General features: G+C 36.2%; 1 protein-coding gene across 5 annotated transcripts in view; it reads left to right on the top strand.

Annotated features, from left to right (window-relative positions):
- The window catches only part of SLC8A1 (solute carrier family 8 member A1), a 230,536-nt gene that overhangs the window by 196,443 nt on the left and 15,115 nt on the right, over positions 1 to 18,978 (top strand). For 4 of the 5 annotated variants that reach the window (XM_087931476.1, XM_087931471.1, XM_087931455.1 and 1 more), the window contains 3 exons: positions 516 to 533; positions 7,682 to 7,812; positions 10,736 to 10,835. In XM_087931476.1, the coding sequence (XP_087787602.1) occupies positions 516 to 533; positions 7,682 to 7,812; positions 10,736 to 10,835 (249 nt within the window). Of the gene's footprint in view, positions 1 to 515; positions 534 to 2,327; positions 2,343 to 3,964; positions 4,034 to 7,681; positions 7,813 to 10,735; positions 10,836 to 18,978 lie in introns of all 5 variants that reach the window. The other variant, XM_087931480.1, reaches the window with a different exon arrangement.

Here is an 18,978-nt window from a genome sequence, read left to right as displayed (position 1 = left end):
CCAGGACACTGGCTGCAGGGGATGTATACTGATATCTAGCACATCTGGAGGGTATCAGAGTGATCTTTGAATTGGATGTGGGATCTCTTGCATAAAGAATATATATTTCCTGCTATTAAAATGCTTCTCTGTGAATTTTTAAAACAACCAAAGAGACATTTTCCAAATGCAATATATTTTTGTTTCGAAATTGATCATTATAGTCTCAACACATTTGAAGAAAAACAAGTTAGAGAAGATTATTCTCTTAATTTCTAATCCTGCCTTTAACTATGTTTTCAACCAATTATGATTGACAAGGTATGGTTTCCTATTTTTCATTTGATGTTCATATTTGAGAAATTTAGATAATCTTTTAATTGACAAGCCATACAGGTAAACATACACTGTGATCATATTCATATTAGGAAATATGTAATTCATATTAAGAGCAAAGCTTCAATTATGTAAGTAATGCATGTTGTAATAATATATTAATTTCCTTTCTTTTTTTCTCTGTTTTGGCATTCCTTTAGGTGGCTTCACAATTACAGGTATGGATTTTCAAGTATCTTTCTGCTCAAAGATACAATTCTGCTCAAATATACAAGTTTTATATAGCTGATTTTTTTTTTTTACTATTATACCTAGCTATCAATTATTTACTGGAAATGCATAGTGCTCCCCAAAACGCATGTTGTGTGATGGTCAAAATGTTGGGTGAAACAGACGTAAATTTAAGCATACTTTTCAGCTATCAAAGCTCAATGAGTGATTTTGGGCTAGTCACTCTTAGCTACCTCACAATGTTGTTGGTGGGGTGGAGGAGAAGAATTGAGGTAATACCATGAACAGTTAGTTCTCACTTACTGACTGTCTCATGCAGCAGCCATTTGGAGTTATGACAATGCTTAGGACAGTTGTGACCTGTCCTCGTATTTGTAACCATTGCAGCATACCGCAATCATATGATCATCATTCAGATGCTTCACAACTAGTGTACACTTTCGCTTGTAACAAGAGTAGTTAATATAGAAGGTAGAAGTAAAATCATAATTTGCAGTCACAATATTTTTCACTTAGCAACCACATTGCTTCTATTAGCAACTGAAGGGAAAGTAAGGTTATGAGCCCCATTGTTGTCAAATTATTTTTCAGCTTAGCATCCAAGTTGCTGGTCTCATTTGTGGTCACTAAGCAAAGACTACATCAAACAAATATAAAATATAAAAAGTGGTTAGCAATCAAAGTTGAGAGAAGTCTGTTCCCCCATTGCCTTATCTGTAGGCTTTGCATGGGCTTCTGGTTGGCCACTGTTTATAAAACATAGAATGAGTAGAGTAAAACAGACAGAACAGAATAACTTTATTGTCACTTTGAATGTACATTAATCAGCATACATTAAAATTAAATTTCGTTGCATGCAGCTCTCAAAACATTATCACCTCCAACATATAATCCATAAATGTGACTAAATAAATAAATACAAAATTATGCATATACCCACATATATTATATGACACAGAGAAACAACACAGTCTAGTCCAAATGTATACATGTACATGATGAGAAAAGTGAATCTTGCAAGTTTACTGGAATGGATGGCATAGGGAACAAAGCTGTTACAGAATCTGGTAGTCCTGCTAGAAATACTTCAAAATCTCCTCCCAGAGGGGAACAACAGAAACAACTGGAACTCTGTTTTGGTATTAAGAAAACTAGTTTAATCTCTGTTCTTTCAAAGATTAATATATAGCAAGATTTCCAAAACTGTTGCAGTTCTTCTCTTTGGGGGCCAAATGCAAAACTTCAGACTAGTTAATCAACTCTACTATTACTTTACTATCATTTTTTATGAAAAGTTAAAAGATGTATTTTGTAACATCAGACAAACCTATCTGTGGCATAGGAAGAAAGCTGAGCTAGCCCACCAAGAAGTCCTGTTGTGAGAGTCCTATTAAAATGTATGAGCACATGTTCATTTCCTTGAAGGTTACATAAAACAGTCTCCTTATTACTTTTTGTGTTTTGAACAAAAATAGATAATATTCTGCATTTCAATCTACTTAGATTTAAAATATTATGAGCTTTTATTTTTGACAAAGGGTAAAGTATATAGCTGATTGTAGGATTGGAGTGGATCTTGAATACCTGGCTTCAGAAGCATCACAGGTGCTTCCTCAACCCTGCAAAAAAGCAAAAAAAGCTTTTATAGATCAGAAATATATAGCTATCATATTAAAGCTATAGTGGATGTAGTTTCAACCAACAGATATATTGGAAGTTGTCATTCTATGTTATGTTTATTAACATCTTGGCTTATTCTTGTCATTGCTTTTATAATTAAGGGAAATTTTTGAATGGTAAGACATCTTGATTTCTTTCATATCCACATTCTACGTAACTAGCACTTTTTGATTATGAGTTCATTCTCACAAACCTAACATCACATGTTTCATGCTAATAAGCTTATATTTTTTAAAAAAAACACAATTATTTTCTGAAAATTACTCAAAGGCTTAACTTGAAAAACTAGATGATGATGTCTTTTAAGATACTTCCAGTCTGTTGACAACAAGGCCCCAAATATTACAACTAGCAAAATATGGTGACTGAAATTGCTAAGATATCTTCAAAGTGCTTGGTACCAAATTATCTTCAGCTGTATTTTTCATTACATTTTAGTTTTTAGAAAATCTATGCAAGGTTAAAACATTTAGTCATCCAGATTTTTTTGCCAATGTTTTAAGCAAATAAAATTAAAATCCCACTATTCTGTTGCAACATGTACTCCTTACAGCTGTAGGAGAATTTGAATGCAAGACACAGAAATAAACCATCTGAGACTTTCTATCTTCCAGTAGGCAGAAAACACATACAGACCCAAATTGAGTGGCCCCTAGCCTGACATTTGATCAATCACTCTCTATCAGCCCAACCACTTCACAGGGTTGTTGTTGTGGGGGAAAAGGAGAAGGGAGGAGTATTAGGTATGTTCACCACCTTAAGTTATTTATAAAAATAATAAAGGCAGGAAATAAATAAATAAATCCCTTGTTTTGCCTAAAAGTCATTGTGCAGATGGAGCAGAGAAAAGAAAATGGATATATACCTTTAAAAAGAATGGTATAAAAATATGAATAGATACTTAAATAGCAATATCAGCTGTCCAGCTAGTCCCTGGAATAAATTGTCATTCATCTTATATCTTATTTGCCATTGACAAAGCACTTAATTCTAATTGGGGCAAATGATAAATTGCTGTTGAGTTCTATAAGGAATCATTTGCAGGGTTGCTCAGGGATTTCATACTCAGCTAGGCTGAGGTCTGAATTAATCATAAGTTTTCTGAAAAAATGTTGCTGATGCAACTAATTGTGATGCAGAAAAAATATGCAAATATAGCGAGGAAAAAACCCATCAAATATCTGCTTTGTCTTTGAAAATCTTTCTTTTGAGACCAAGAGGGGGGAAAGTTTGCAATATCCAGTAATAGTCATTATTTGTCCAAAATATACTCTTATCATTTGTACAATCATTGATATGAAATACTTAAATATTGTTATTTCATAACCAATTATAGTTGGGAATTCATTGGGAGATTATTAATCAAAAGTTGGCCATTAGAAGGATTGAAAAAAAACTAGTACCTAATTCTTTGTTTCTGAAAATGTAAGAAGATTTTAAAAATGTGTAAATTGCAATTTTCTGTATGGTAAATGATTCCAATTCCCATTATCCTGAATTGCCATGTTGGTTGTCTCAGATGGAAGTTTGAGTTCCATCGCATGAGTTATTTCACCAATTTTCCAAAACGTCTGTAGTGAGCATTTGTACTTGTCATAACCCTGAGTGAAGTAGAAATTACAGTTCACTATCTTGCAGATTTCTCACTTTTAACAGACTCTAACTCCACAAAGCATTAAAACCACTATTGAAACACAGTTCTGCTCATTGACATTAATTATTTTTGCCATTTTGTCAGGAAAGTCTGTCTTCAGGAAAGTTCATGCTAGAGACCATCCCCTTCCTTCTACTGTAATCAACATTCAAGGTATTCTGATGTGTTAGGGACCCACTCCAATAGATAAGGTGAAACCAAAAACTCATGTGCAAACTCACGTGGGATACAGGGAAGGTATAGTTAAAGTGGAAAAGGAAAGGTGGTGTTTGATTTATTTTATTATGCCTTTGGCAAAAAAATACTCAATCTTCCCTATTAATTATAATCATTTTCAGAGGACAAAATAGAGTCTCTTTCTTTCATATTTCCTTTGCACATTGTTCTATCCTAGGTGATCTTCCAACATGGATACAAGAGGTGAAACATGAAATATCCTTTTCTTATAGTAGTTATTATCAGGCCTAGAACTAGCCTTGTCAGTCTGCTCCATCCTTTGCTCACCGATAGATGCTATTGCTTGAAGCTAACTAGCCAAGTGAACAGATGTCCGTCATTTAAATCTGCCATAGCAATACGAGGATGATAGAGTCAGAGATTCTCCTTCCATACAATCCTTCTCATGTACCAGAGTTTCTTGCCCAGTTTTAAACTTATTCTTTATCTATATTTAAAATTGAATGATGTCATGGGGAGGGGATGCTTCAGTAATCCAGTAACATATTGTAGCTGATGATAGAGACAAAATCTTTTGCTGCATCTACACTGGATCCCTCTGCCAAGCTTTGTCCTATGCAAAAAATCAGTTCTGACCATTCAGTCTCATTGAGCTTCTCCCTCATTGTATCTTACTAGAGCATCTGCTGCACTCACTTTAAACAAAACAAAAATCAGATTGTTTCTACCCACCTATCCTCCCTTCCATTGGCATTCTCTTGGTTACATTCAAATTAACAAATTACTTCTCATTGTTTTTAAGCACCAATCAAGTAGTATTAGCACTTTCCAAATTCACTTTTAACACAAAACAAAAGGAGAAGGAGATGAAAATAAAATTCAAGGGTTTGGTTTTAAGCAAAGAATTAAATTCCTTCCCAGCAAGAGGGACTGTGCATTCAAAGATATGAATAGGGTTGCCAGATGTCCCTTTCTAAGATTTGAAAGGAAGGGCTCCTTTATTAGACTTTTTTATATCAAATCATCCTAGAGCTAGGAATATAAGAGAAGCTCCTTAGAGCCCTAAAGTAGCATTATTACCCAGCCAAAGAAGTAATTAAAATTCCTTCCTGTTGATCCTTAGTTGTGGCAATAAGAGACTTTCCTAAAATACAGGAGCCCTAAACATGTGTTATTATAATGCTTTGTAAATAGGTGATTAACAGTGCAATTAACCAAATAATGAAAACAGATTGCCGGTTATCAAGCTTTTACTGATTAAAAATGCCGCAAATTTCAATTTAACTTTGTATTAAGTCAATCAGACGCTGACATTCAGCTGGACAAATATATAAAATAGATAGGCAACTGAATTCCACAGATTACAGTACAAAGCATATGTACTATATTCATTCTTCTTTGTTTATTCCATCCCTGTGAATTTCCATTTCCCCAAAATAATCTTGACCAAAGGTCACTTTAGCTTCCTATCTGTTCTTATTTTTATCTGCTCATCTCTGGCAAAGTCCATGACTGTGCTACTGGTTGTATGATCTGTATGAATATTGGATGGTCTGTCTCATGTAACCCAGTTCTCCCCGTATGTGTTTTTGATCTGTTAAGTTGTTAAGTCAGATGAGGTTTTTAAGAGAAAGCCAGATATTGTGTACTTTCAACTTGTCAATAAGACAGAATAGAGATTTGAACGGGAGGAGCATTGAGTAAAATTTATGAAGCTTAATTGTGCTCCTTCCAATTTTTAGCTCTGCTCAGACATTAAACTTCAGCTATTATTTGGAGGACTTCCAATTGGCTAAAGAATGGAGACTGCCATTTGTATATTCTTGCTGCCTCCTTTGTGTATCTCTTTAAAACAACCCCAAGGAACTAGCAATCCCAAATTCCTTATTTTTAACCACTAGAACCTAAATATACCATTGATTTTTGTCAGAACAACCACCAAAAATTAACAATAAACAAAGTTTGCTGCCATTATAAAGTGAAAAATATGGGGAAACTACACTGTAAAACTTAAGTAAGTTCATTTTTTAAAATCAATATTAATTTTATTGATTTATATTTATTGATTGATACTATTTTATTATATTTTAAATCACTCAGAATAGCTTTAACAGTAAAATGGACAGCATAAAAATTTAATAATAAACAAAAATAAGAATAAACGATGGAGAAAATCCTGGTCCTGCTCTGTAGCATCACCTCATCAATTATATTCTTCATCCCAGCTCTTTCCCAAATAATTAAATATTTAGACATGGATTTTAGCTACTCAAAATCTCCTTTTCTAAGAGCTTCCCTAGAAACTACAACTAGCTTGTTTTCCAGTTTAAACACAGACAAAGTTCGTTTCACCCTCTCAGACTGCCTGGGAGTTGGGGCAGGTGTTGGTTAGAATAACAATGAGCCCACTCACCTTTCACTTAGATTTTATTGGGCTCTCACTGAAAGATAATGTCTGAATATAGGGAACTTTCAGTCTTTCTATCAAGTGTGAAGGTATTACCTTGGGGCCATGAACACTGACAGTTTTACCCACAGAAATATTAAGAAAACTTTAAAAATTGAAACAGATCCTAGAAGGTCAGCCAGGCTTCAGTAGAAAATGTAAATGTACACTTGTGGTTCTAGTTACAAAAATATGAAACATCTCTACATGGTAGCAGTGTAAGGGGGAGAAGTGGAGCCAGTTCAGCAGCCAGAATTGATTTTCATGAAGCCCTTCCTTTCCAGGCCTTTTGTTCCAGCCAATATATGTTATAATATCGGAGCCCACTTGATGATAAAAAATAATTATGAAGAGGCATGGATTACATTTCAAGAGAGAAAAGCTATGGGAAGAAAAGAAAAATGGGAGAGTTCCCCATCTGGCACAGCAACTTACTCATTACACTTTACACACCCAAAGTAATAGTTTGAGATACAACTGAGAAAGGTTCAGATTAACCTGAACACAATATATGTTGTGTCTATCTTCGCCAGGAATATTAAACTGAAATGTGAGGACATTGTGTTGAGCCTAATGTCCTCTGAGTCTGTCTTCACGTAATCAAGGAAAGGTATAATATAGATCGTCCTTTTGGTGTACAAATCTAAACACTTGTTCTTTTGGGAGGGGACCAAAGATATTTTTTTATATTTCAGTTCTGGATATGTTATCTGCTTTTGCTTGAACACCACTCAGTCAGATTATTTTAGCAGTCTAAAATTCTTGCTCATAGAAATAACTTTGAATCTGTTACAATCATATATTTCATATTTAGACATACCCTTAACTAATAGTAGACCTATTTAAAAACAGCCACATTCGGTAGTGTATCACATAGACCTGTGAATCCATACATAAATATTCCCTTTCTATTTCCCTGTTGCAAAGAGCAGCTCAAAGAGCCACCTGCTAAATTGTGGTCCCCTTAAAAAGCACAAGAGGTGAAAGGAAGCAGAGAGGGTGTGAGCCATGATCATCATTTTCTGATGCTTCCAGGGAAAAATCCTTACAATGCAGGAGGCTGCCCTGATGGTGTCTTCCTGTAGCAGTTGTTTGCTTGATTTTGCCACATTAGTAGAGTATGTTGGGGGATAAACTCAACCATCCCTCAACTGGTTTTGTGTCTTCTCCATCCCCAGAAGAGAACGAAGAGAAGCAGCCTCTGACAAGCAAAGAGGAGGAAGAACGACGCATTGCTGAAATGGGGCGCCCCATCCTGGGGGAGCACACAAAGCTAGAAGTGATTATTGAAGAATCCTACGAGTTCAAGGTGTAGTATGTAGATATTTAATGTCATTATTACCATTAATTTAATATATTTAATTCAGGTACCATCTGACAGCAAACAACCATTAACTTACTCTAGGTCTATTCCTCATCAGTCCTTGGTGACCTAGGATTATATTTTGGTAAAGTTCTCAACGTCCACCCCCAAAATGTGTCTGTGCAATTAGAATTTTGTTCTAAGAAAAAGCAAGTTGTGCGATTCATACAACTTATAACGCTGAAATAATTTGGCTAATTTTTCTAATGTTTTATTTATTATGTATTTATTTATTACGTTGCAGCATCTGTTTTTTAAAAAGGGTAAAGATTTATCATGTAGGAAATTATATTTTATTAAACTTTGCCAGCTCACTTTTAAGAATTATATTTTAACTATTATTATTAATATTATTATTATTTGAAAGCCTTCAAATATTCATAGGAAGATAAACTGTTCAGCCACATTCTTTTCTCTATTTCTTTTTTTCTATCTCTCTTTCATTTTTTCCTCTTCCTAATGGGATTTCCAAACATATCAATAAATCTCCTTAAGTATTTCAAGCACTTTGTGAAAACATCCTACCACTCATTGTAGAAATGAGTTCAAAGGAGAAAATTACACACAATTCTCAGATTGTATAAATGATTTCTGTCAGGTGCAAGAAATCAGGAGTCAGAATATAGTTCAAAAGTATTACAAATTTGTTCCATGCTATCTCAGCAAGAATCTGATCTACTTGCGGTCAAGGCAAATGGATTTGGGGGGGGCATTGCAGGCTGGACTTGGGTCTCTTACAAGGGCTGTAGAGACTCCAGACTGATGATGCATCTGATCCTGTTTTCAGGCTCAGCCTGGTCATTTCCTACTACTTCAAATAAGAACATTAAACACACTTTAAATGTAAAAAAATCATGAATAATAAAGCATAAATGCTTTATCCCTTCCTTTTATCCAATGGGTAAAGTGGCTAAGTTTGAGATAATGCCTAACTTCTCACCCAATCAACTTTTCAGCTAAAGAATATGAATGTATATTTAATCTAGCTCATTAAGCACAATGCCATATCCACTAAACATAAGAATTTACATCATTAACAATTATCACATATTTAAATTTAACGTTGATTTTCTTTCATTTGCATCCCCCGAAGATAATTTTAAATTGGATATTAAAATTTTACACCATTCTGTATTAAATAGGTAGAATTTCATTACATAGGAATCACTGACATAGGCTTTTTTAATTCTTTTTTTTTCATGCAGCTCCTCCAAAATATTCTCTTGTCAATTCCCTTAGAAAGTAATTTTGAATGGCTTCAGGCAACCTCACTGAACTTGAATCATGGCGCAGCTCAAATCAATCATTTGTAAAGAAAATGAACTATGCATGATTATATATTTCATAATTTTATAATATGAGGTGCATTAGGTTGAAAGCAAAGTTTTCACAACTCTGCTCTATAAGCATATCTCAGGGTTATTAAACACACAGAGGATCAGTAAAAGCTGTAGATATCCAGTTTAGCTGTAGTAAAGCAAATACGTTAGTTAAATGCAGTTTTCTGAAGTACTAATATATTTTCAGAGATACATCAATGTATCAGGAGATTCTACATGGCATCTGTTTGTCTATTTTTATAGGTTGCCTTTTTTAATCCCCAGTTCAATTACTGGCCTTACAAATTCAGAGAATAAATAGGTGGACCAATGCTCTGGCCTCCTGTAAAATTATCTTTCCTCCCTATGCAGAGTAGATTGGTCAGAATGAGCTTCAGATATTTCAATGCAAAAGAAGCTTATAAAATAAACTAGGTAAGCTGTTATATACAGCCATCCCCATGGTTAGGTGATCAAAATCCAGGCATTTGGCAACACCAGCCTATATTTATGAGGTTTGTAGCATCCTAGAGATAATCTGATTGCCATTTGCAACCTTCCCAGTCACCTTCTGACAAGCAAAGTCAATCGGGGAAGCTGGATTCACTTCATGAAGTAAATAATGTTAAATGCATTATTCACTTAACAACTGCAGTGATCTGTTTAACAACTCTGGCAAAAAGAGTCATACAATTGAGCATAGCTCACTTAACTGCCTTGCTTAGCAGTGAAAATTCTGGTCTCAATTGTCATAAATTGAACACTATCTCTGGTAGCATTAATTTGTATTTAATCTTTTGTCCAGTTATCATAAACATCCAGGGGGCAGATTCATGGAATGTCGTGCAGGCAAATTTGGGGGAGGAATGGATCATTCAGCCTTTCTTGTTTAGCTTTTTCTTTGCATAGTAGCCAGCATGAATCAGTATTTCCTAAGAACCAGTCCTGCAAATGTAGCAGATTGGCAGAAGGTGAATAGATCATTCTGCCTTGACTACAGCAGCAGTCTTGTTTGCCAAAATCTTATTATTGTAATAACAACTATTAAGATGTCCAAAGAAAATAGGACTACCTTTTCACTGAATCAAATATGGATCGATTAATACTTTATGAAAATGTGCAAGTCTAATTACTTAGACTTGGTCTAATTACAAAGCACCATTAAGAAATACTTTGCACAAACATTTCAAGCTGGTTTAAAGCAAGATACTTTTGCATGTTTGTTCAATTTCATTCACCTGATATTGAAGAGCCATGGTGGCGCAGTGGTTAGAATGCAGTATTGCAGGCTAATTCTGCCAACTGCCAGCAGTTCGGTAGTTTGAGTCTCACTGGCTCAAGATTGACTCAGCTTTCCATCCATCCATAGGTAAAATGGGGAGCCAGATTGTTGAGGGCAATATGCTGACACTGTGAACCACTTAGAAAGGGCTGTAAAGCACTGTGAAGTGGTATATAAGTCTAAGTGCTATTGCTATATCTATGCTCTGATGCTGACCAGCATCCTTTACATTTACTATGTGCTCCATGTTTCATCTGTCCATCTGCAGAACACTGTGGACAAGCTTATTAAGAAGACAAATCTAGCTCTTGTGGTTGGAACAAACAGCTGGAGAGAGCAGTTCATTGAGGCTATCACTGTTAGTGCTGGTAAGTTTCTATTTCTGTAAATACCATAAATTACAATTAGTCATTTTCTTAGCTTGAGGTTATCAAGTTACCTTGACCCCCATATTGGTAGCTTTCACTTATTTCAGGAGTTATGACAAAGGAAGAAGCAGTCTACCTTTTCTTAAAAAATAAATAGCTTTAGCATTGTAACTTCAGTGTATTTGTCTTTAAATCTGCATTGCATACACCTCTCTGATGGAGAAGTTCTTTTATTTTAGGTTGTGGATGGATAGCTTGTGTCTCCAAAGCCTCTTTCTGTGGCGCCCATGGCAGTTTGGCAATCTAGCTTCCAAATATCAGTAATGCAGCTTCATTTCGTTTTAAGCACAAAGCAAATTGTGCCTGTGTTTTGTGAGCTGTGAAATAGACTTAACAGTTTAAAAAAGCATAGGATAAGAATAAATAAATCCCCAAATTCCCAGACCACCCCCTTGATAACTTTCAGCCCAAGCAACTGTGGTACAATTCTGCCTGATCTACATCGTTTCCCTGCTATGATGACTCTAGCTTTCTCCACCTAAACCAGACCAAAAATGTGTACCCTTGTTTTCTGTATGATCTTCAAGGGTTCTGGGTAAATGCAATTTTACTATTTGAAAATCATGTAATCCCTTTTACGGGGAGACATGGAGTGTAGCAGTTAAGAACTGCAGCCATGTATTTCTATTTATTTTAATGGGGTGCAATAAGGCTATTGCAAGTAAAGCAATAACAGAACATAGGCTTGTGTTCTTTGTAGCTCTGAATTAAATTTACTCTAGATCTAAGTTAGTACTGCAAGTATGTTAACGTTGAGTAGAATTTAATCTGGATAGTGACTCTTGGGAAATTCATGCAGGTCATTTTGGGTTCCTTCAAAAAAGAAAGGGAGGCAGGAAGAGAGAACAAATAATATATAATATCTGTAATTATAAAATGTTTTTTAAAAGTCTGGGCATGTGAGTATGCATATACAAGTATATATATGTCTCCCAGTACATGTATTGGGAGTATTATATAATCTAATGCATACAAATTTGATTTGATTCTCTGACTTCACAAATAAAAGAAAAAATCTCACTGTGGATACACAGTCATTGCAAGATGTTATTATCTTTCAATTTGCAAGGAAATTTCCATATTTGCTTTCTTTCTATACTATTTTGAGATCTCTCAATACTACTGAAATACATTTCTTTTTTTACTATTATATCTAGTCTTGCCAGAATAATTAGACTGTCTGTGCATAAATATTAGAAAAGTCTGTGTTAAAAAAACTTGAATGGAAAATATGTCAAGTACAATATATTTAACAAATGCCATCTAGGTATCTGACTAAAGTAACTATGTTAGTCCAACTTAATAAACTAGATATGAATTAAGAACATAAGGCTTATTTTCTATGCAAGATTAACTTTCTTATAGAATAACTGAAACAAAAATAAGAACAAAAGTATCTTATTTTATATAAGAAAGATGGGCATTGGGAAGGGTTAACATCTTTAAGATTGTTGATGCAGAATCGGATCAAAGATCCTTTGTAAGCAGACATGACTCACTGCATGCACACATGTGGTAACATTTCATTAATGATCCCAGCATCTCACAGATTCTGATCTTCCTGACAGACATCATTGGCATGAATACAGAGGGTCTAGATTCATAATTGTGCCCTGTCATAATGTGGTTTGATTTCAGATTAGAATATCTATCTGTTATTTGTGATCTGTGATGTTATATATTGCTTAGGATATGATGCAAATCCAGCTAGTTATTATATAAACCATAGTTAATAGAATTGTGGCTTAATATAAAATATGAATCATTGACTACATTTATTTCACTTCAACTATATACCAACAAATTATAGAGCTATAATTCAGGCAAACTGTAGAATTGATAATGATATTTATGTGTGTGTGTGTGTGTGTGTGTGTGTGTGTGTGTGTGCATTGCTTCCATGAGCAGGATTTTCTGATCATTGCTTCATAAACTAAAGGCATACTGTCATTGTTAATAGTCATGGCAAATTCACCTACTGTACGAATCACTGTTTCCAACACATCATATCTTCTCCAAGGATAGATAATTGTGCTGTTGCTTCTATTCAGCAGAAATAATGATCTTATTACTTGTACCTCAGCATGATTATCTGCTACCCTACTAATTGAAAAGATAATTAAAAGGAGGTCAGACTGGAGTAATAAATAATATAACAATACAAGCTCCATAGGTACTTCCTTCCCTCAAGAAATGTTTAGTTTTAAACAAAAAAATCAGTTGTTTTTCTTATTCAACACCCTTAATTTTTTTCATTATGCACAAACTGGAAAATGAATTGTTTTCAAGAAGTGTTTCCCAATTTGCATTACCAGCTATTTTTCCATTATCTTTTGTTTGTATGGACAGTGGTCAAATATGACTGGTAGTGATGTCCAACCTCATTTAGGAACCTAAGGTTGAGAACCAAAGATCCAAAACTCTGCCTCCATCAGTCTTTGCAGACAGAGAAATGTCTTTTCCCCCCAGACTACATACACTCTGTTGTAGAATCCCCTACGTGTAATTTGCCTTGCTCTTGCTGGCAGGGCTCCTGACATTTCAGAAGTGCCAGGCTAGAAAAGAATGACTCACTTAATCATAAAGATAAGAAAGTGATAAACCTTATGACAGATTTTATCTTCTGACATTTTCCTGTGTTCATTCCTAAATCAGCCAAGCACAAAGACAAAGTGTGTATCAGAATCTTTCTTAGGCAAATATCTAAAAGAACATAACAATCCCCTTTTAACATTTAAGGCTGTGGTAGTTTTCCCTTGCCTAAACTGAAACTGGAAAATGAGTGAAAGTGAAACAAGTTTAATTGAACTTTAATTAACTATGTTTATTTGAAAGAATGGTTTGTATGATCTGAGTCAAGTAAAGAACAAAAATTGATGTACTACTTAAAGTCTTGTTCCCATAATCTTTAACTAGGTAGAACAGTACATCATAGGAGAATAATATTTGAACCAAGGTACCTCAAATCCTAACCTACAGAATGTATCCAAAATCCAGGAGCTATGACTCCCGAGAGAATGAAATTTGAGGAACATGTGGTTGTTTCAGTGCTTACCAGGCTGCTGCTGCAGTCATGTCATGCCTATTTTGAACATTCTCTGAGAGTTTCTCAGCCATTCTTGTAATCCCTTGCTACCTTCCCCATCCAACAACAAGCATTTAGCTGCCTATTGGCCTTGGACTTGCAATTTCTTGCTGGCTTCACTACTGATTTTTCTCCCTTCAGGCTTCCCACAAGCAATGTAAAGTAAATGGGAAAACCAGCAGGACTTAGAGGATTTTTTGCTTTTCTGTCTACCATAGTCATTTCATTTCTCTGTTTAGATAAGATATATCACTAAATCAATGACCTAACATGTTGCAATGATGAGGCAGGCGAGTTGTTTGATCATGAACAACTGAATCATGATGATCTTTATTGGAGTCTAGTCTTGCATTTATACACATTTTTAGTTATCCTCCATCACTGGTTAATTTTGGTTACTGCTTAACTTTCGTTACTGTTTTGCACAGTAATCCATACAATTAATTATCTCTAGTTAAAGTCTAACATATGTTTACTTCCTCTCTCTAATCCTCCTTTAGATTAGTGACTTTGTTTACCTGAGTTGTATTTGCTTGGAAACATTCTTTATCTGAGGTTTGCCATCCGAGATTGGAACATTCCTACAATTACAACTCTACACTAACAGGGCACGGTATGTCTCGTGTTAAGTAATCCTAAAATACTTTTAAGTGCTCCTGTGCATCTGTATTAAGTATTAGGTATTTCTCAGGCACTTCCAGGCTCCTCATGCTATTATAGTCTGAACATATTCACAGGAGACGTTTCCATTCCTAACATGCAGTCCACAACATACAAGTCTGCAGAACTAGAAGCACCATCTGCCAGTATCAAATGTTCTGTTTATGGCCAGGTGGTTTCCTTCTGTTAAGCTGTAGAATTGCACCCATAGAAACACATGTTTTCAGTAAACCTAATTGTTACTGGTGGAGAAAACACCGTTTAACAAATTGTAAACACTGTTCCTTGTAGAATATTTTTTTAAAGTCTGCCTAATCTTTATTTCATACTTCACCATAAGATGCAACAAGAACCATGTCATCAATAAAGGAGAATATTTGTAGTTCAGGGTTGAAATCAGGGGTCCTTGGTGCTCTCTGAGCTTGATATTTTTTATGCAGGCATTATCCAAACTAGGTAACAGGGCAAGCACTAGCACTGATGACATTACTGCATACAAAATACCAAATTCAGAGAGCACCAAGGACCCCATGTTCTTCCTATCCTTTTTGATCAAGAAGAAATTTCAGAGGGCAACTACAGTTAGTCCTCAACTTACAACAGCTCATTTAGTGACCTGTTGTGGTTAGCCGGCAGCAGGTGCTGAGGAGAGCGATGACTCTGATGAGGGGCCAGGACCATCAGGGAGTGGACTGCTGCCTTCAGAGACTGTGGGGGCTGGCAGCAGTGACAAGGAGGTTCCCGAGGAGCCTGTGCCAAGTGCACGTGCATGAAGGATTACTCGGAGGAAAGAACAATTACAGCAGTACAGGTGACTCAGGAGTAAGGCTGCAAGGTAATGGCCCCTCCCTTCAAGAGGGTAAAAGGCAAGTTTGAAAAAGTGTTCTTTGCAGAAAGCAAAGAAGCTCTGAAACTCAACTGGTGGACATCTTAGTTTGTGTTTGAAGAATTCTGTAAATTAGTTCTTATCTCTGGGTTTCTGGCAGCCTTGACAAACAACTTGGCAAGGCTCTTTCTTGTCAGAGCTAATTGGTGGAAAGCAGCCTTTTATCTATAAAGGAACAGAATTGTGATCAAACCTTAAAAGGTGGCGGCTGCTGCCTTTGTCTGTGTTTGCTCTCTGGGAACCCAGTTGGGTCAGAACAATGACCTTTCAGCGGCACTGAAAAATATGGCTTGTGATTGTTTTTCACACTTACGATCTTTGTGGCAGCCCCATGATCATGTGATCAAAATTCAGATGCTTGGTAACTGGTTCATACTTATGACGGTTGCTGTAGTCCCAAGGACATACGATTCCCTTTTGCGACCTTCTGACAAGCAAAAGTCAATTTATCAACTGCAGTGATTCGCTTAAGAACTGTGGCAAGAAAGGTCATAAAATGAGGCAAAACTCACTTAACACCAGAAACCTTGGGCTCAGTTGTGATCATGAGTTAAGGACTACATGTACTATAGTGCAGTTGGAAGAAAACATTCACCCTTTTCATGGATATTACTTTGTGCTTGTATTACCATTGCTGCCCGATAATCCGTCCATCAATGACACTTTAAATATATGCAATGGGTTATCTTATTGATTGAGCAGCAGTAGATAACCTTTAAGGCAGACCCAGTCCTGAAGCACAATCTCTGCCTCCCCCAAATCCCTTTCTAAAAAGGGAAAAGTAAAAATTTGCATCTGAGTTCCAAAGAAACAGCATATGCAGGCATATAAACGCACCCCATCCTCTTCCATGAAATCACCACAGCACAAAGAGGGGTCAGAGTGATTAACAAGGGGCCTGAAGTCAGAAAACAGCCAGTCACATGGTCTTTCATCCGCACTGGTAGCCAAGGGCCAAAATCCACAATGTCTGGAATGCAAGGCAAGATCCAGAAGCTGGAAGCAAAGAAAAGGCAGCAAAGACAGCCTTTTGAGCTGTCAAGCAGAGTAGTTGGCAAGGCAGGAGTGCAGCTACACACAGGACTGATGTAACTAACTGGTTGCTTCAGGGCAAATAATAATTGCTAGCTATTTCTCAAGGGCAGAAACGTTCTCCTTTACCCATCCACAGATCAATGGTTTGTGCATCCTCTAACCCCACTTTTCCTTCTATATGTCAGAATAGTGTTTTCCAATTTGCAGTGGCATTAGTGACAATGTTTGTTTTGCCTGTTGTGTGTCAACCTCTTCTATTCCATTTGACTGCTATTGCTGTGGAAGTCCCTCCCCTCCTGTCACCCGATCTGTGCCTATTTTGCCCAGGGCTGCTAGATTAGTAAAACAACACACCTTTTTTTGAACCGTTTTAACAGGCAGAGAAGGGTGTGATTTTAGACCATCTTCCTCTTTCCTGTTTCTTGTTCCCTGCATCTTTGTCGTCAGTCACGCTCCATTTCAAACTTACTCTGGCAATTAGATTAAGCTATGGATAATTGGTCCTTTTAGTCACGATGATCTGGTAATCAGATTTTATATTTTATTTTTTATAAAACTAATTACAAAGTCAGGTTCAGAAGAAACGTGCCATTGATTCCTGGTTACCAAGTACCAGCAATGTACTATTAAACATTTTCAGAACTTGCGTCCTGGGTTCCCAAAAACATTTTGATGGCTATTCCAGGAAACAGGTTGATGGCTCTGATAGGCCTTAGGTCTGACCCAATAAAATGTTTCATATTTTTAGCTTATGTGAAGCCAATATAGCTAGTTCATATTTTAAAACATTATTTGAAGCCAGGTTAAAGTAGATGCCTATGTTAATATTGACCTTTATCAATCTAAACTGAAGAATGCAACCCATTATCTTACTATAGTACTTATTAGTCACTGTTTCTAGATGTTACCAAGCCACGTGGATAGGTCGTGAAAGATTAAGCCATGTATTATTAGGACTCAGTCAAAAAGAATCTTTTGAAAAAGAAATGGGATTTTCTAATCTTACAGAAGTTAGCTGCTAGGCCATTTTTTCATCCCTGACTTGAGCCTGAAGAAATGACTATGTTTCATTTTCTTTGTACCAGAATTATAGTTGAAATTTTTGCCCTAACACTATTCCCTTTTTTCCACAAGCAGTGTCAGAAAGACAATGATTTAATTTGCTATTTATCTGTTCTTTTGTTAAATATGCTTGCAATAATTTGGATAATGCTAATAGAAAACTGGCTTTATATTCCTTAGTCTGGCATATCCTAGTTTTTCAAATAAAATCTTCCAGTCTGGTCTAAGAAAAACTGTAACTTAAGATAGAGGCTGGCTGGAGATTCTGGGAATAGCATCTGAAGGATAGTAACTTGAAGAAAGCTGTTCTATCGAAAGGAGAATAGGTATCTTATTCCATCAGACCCACATGAAATCCTCTAAAAGAAGTTCAGAAATGGCTTGTTTTTCTACCTAGCAGAAAGTTTTTTTTTAAATTAACACATTTTGGTCTTCCTACTGCTGTGATGGCAAACCTATGGCACACGTGCCAGAAGTGGCATGCAGAGCCATCTCTCTGAGCATGCCAGCAGTCACCAGTTGATCTTTTGGGTTCTGGCAAATGCATGCACGCCAGCCAGCTGGTCTTCGCGTGCCCGGGAATGCCGGAAACCAGAAGAGCAGCTCCCTGGCATACATGCACGTACTGGGAAGCTGAACTTTTGGTTTCCAGTGCATGCAAGCCTGCTGGCCAGCTGGTCTTCACGCATACATGCGCACCAGAACCCTGATGACCAGGTGGCCGGCACATATGCTGGGGAGTTGCTCTTCCAGTTTCCGGTGTTTTGCCGTGCGCATGTGCATGTTCCTGTTTCGGCACTTGGTGCCGAAAAATTCACCATCACTGTCTTACTGTATTCATCAGTGAGAAACTTCAGCAGCAGCTATTACTCAGTTATAAGGAGAAAAACACTGGAGTTTTTTAATATTGTTTTTAAAAACTGTAACAGTTAAGCACAAGGAAGTAGGGAGGTATTCATATACTTTATAATACCAGTTTTGCTAAGTAAGTAAATGATACATATTTAGTCCCCAAGAGTGCATTATGCCAGCCAGTTCAGCAACTGTTTGATCAACTTTTAATTTTTGATATGAGATTCTTATTTAACTCATAGTTTAACACCCTAAGCCATAAAATAATGAGTTAGAATTAACATAATGAAACTTAGTACTAACCAAAAAGACTGTTTATAACAATACGACAAATAATGCAGTAGCAGTGGGCCTCCAATAAACATTTTGTTACAATGCCCAGCATTTCTCCAAGGATCAGAGAGCATGCTAGCCATATAAAATTTGCAGACCTTGTTGATATGGTTAAAGAACACTAAGCTAGATTATAGATCCAAATCATTTATTCCAAACTTCAGTTTCTA

This window comes from Pseudonaja textilis, chromosome 1, assembly GCF_049901715.1.
Source record: "Pseudonaja textilis isolate UNSWEBS1 chromosome 1, rPseTex1.2, whole genome shotgun sequence".
NCBI lineage: Eukaryota > Metazoa > Chordata > Lepidosauria > Squamata > Elapidae > Pseudonaja > Pseudonaja textilis.
Note: the sequence above shows the minus strand (reverse complement) of the source record. Positions and strands in the feature narration are given on the sequence as shown.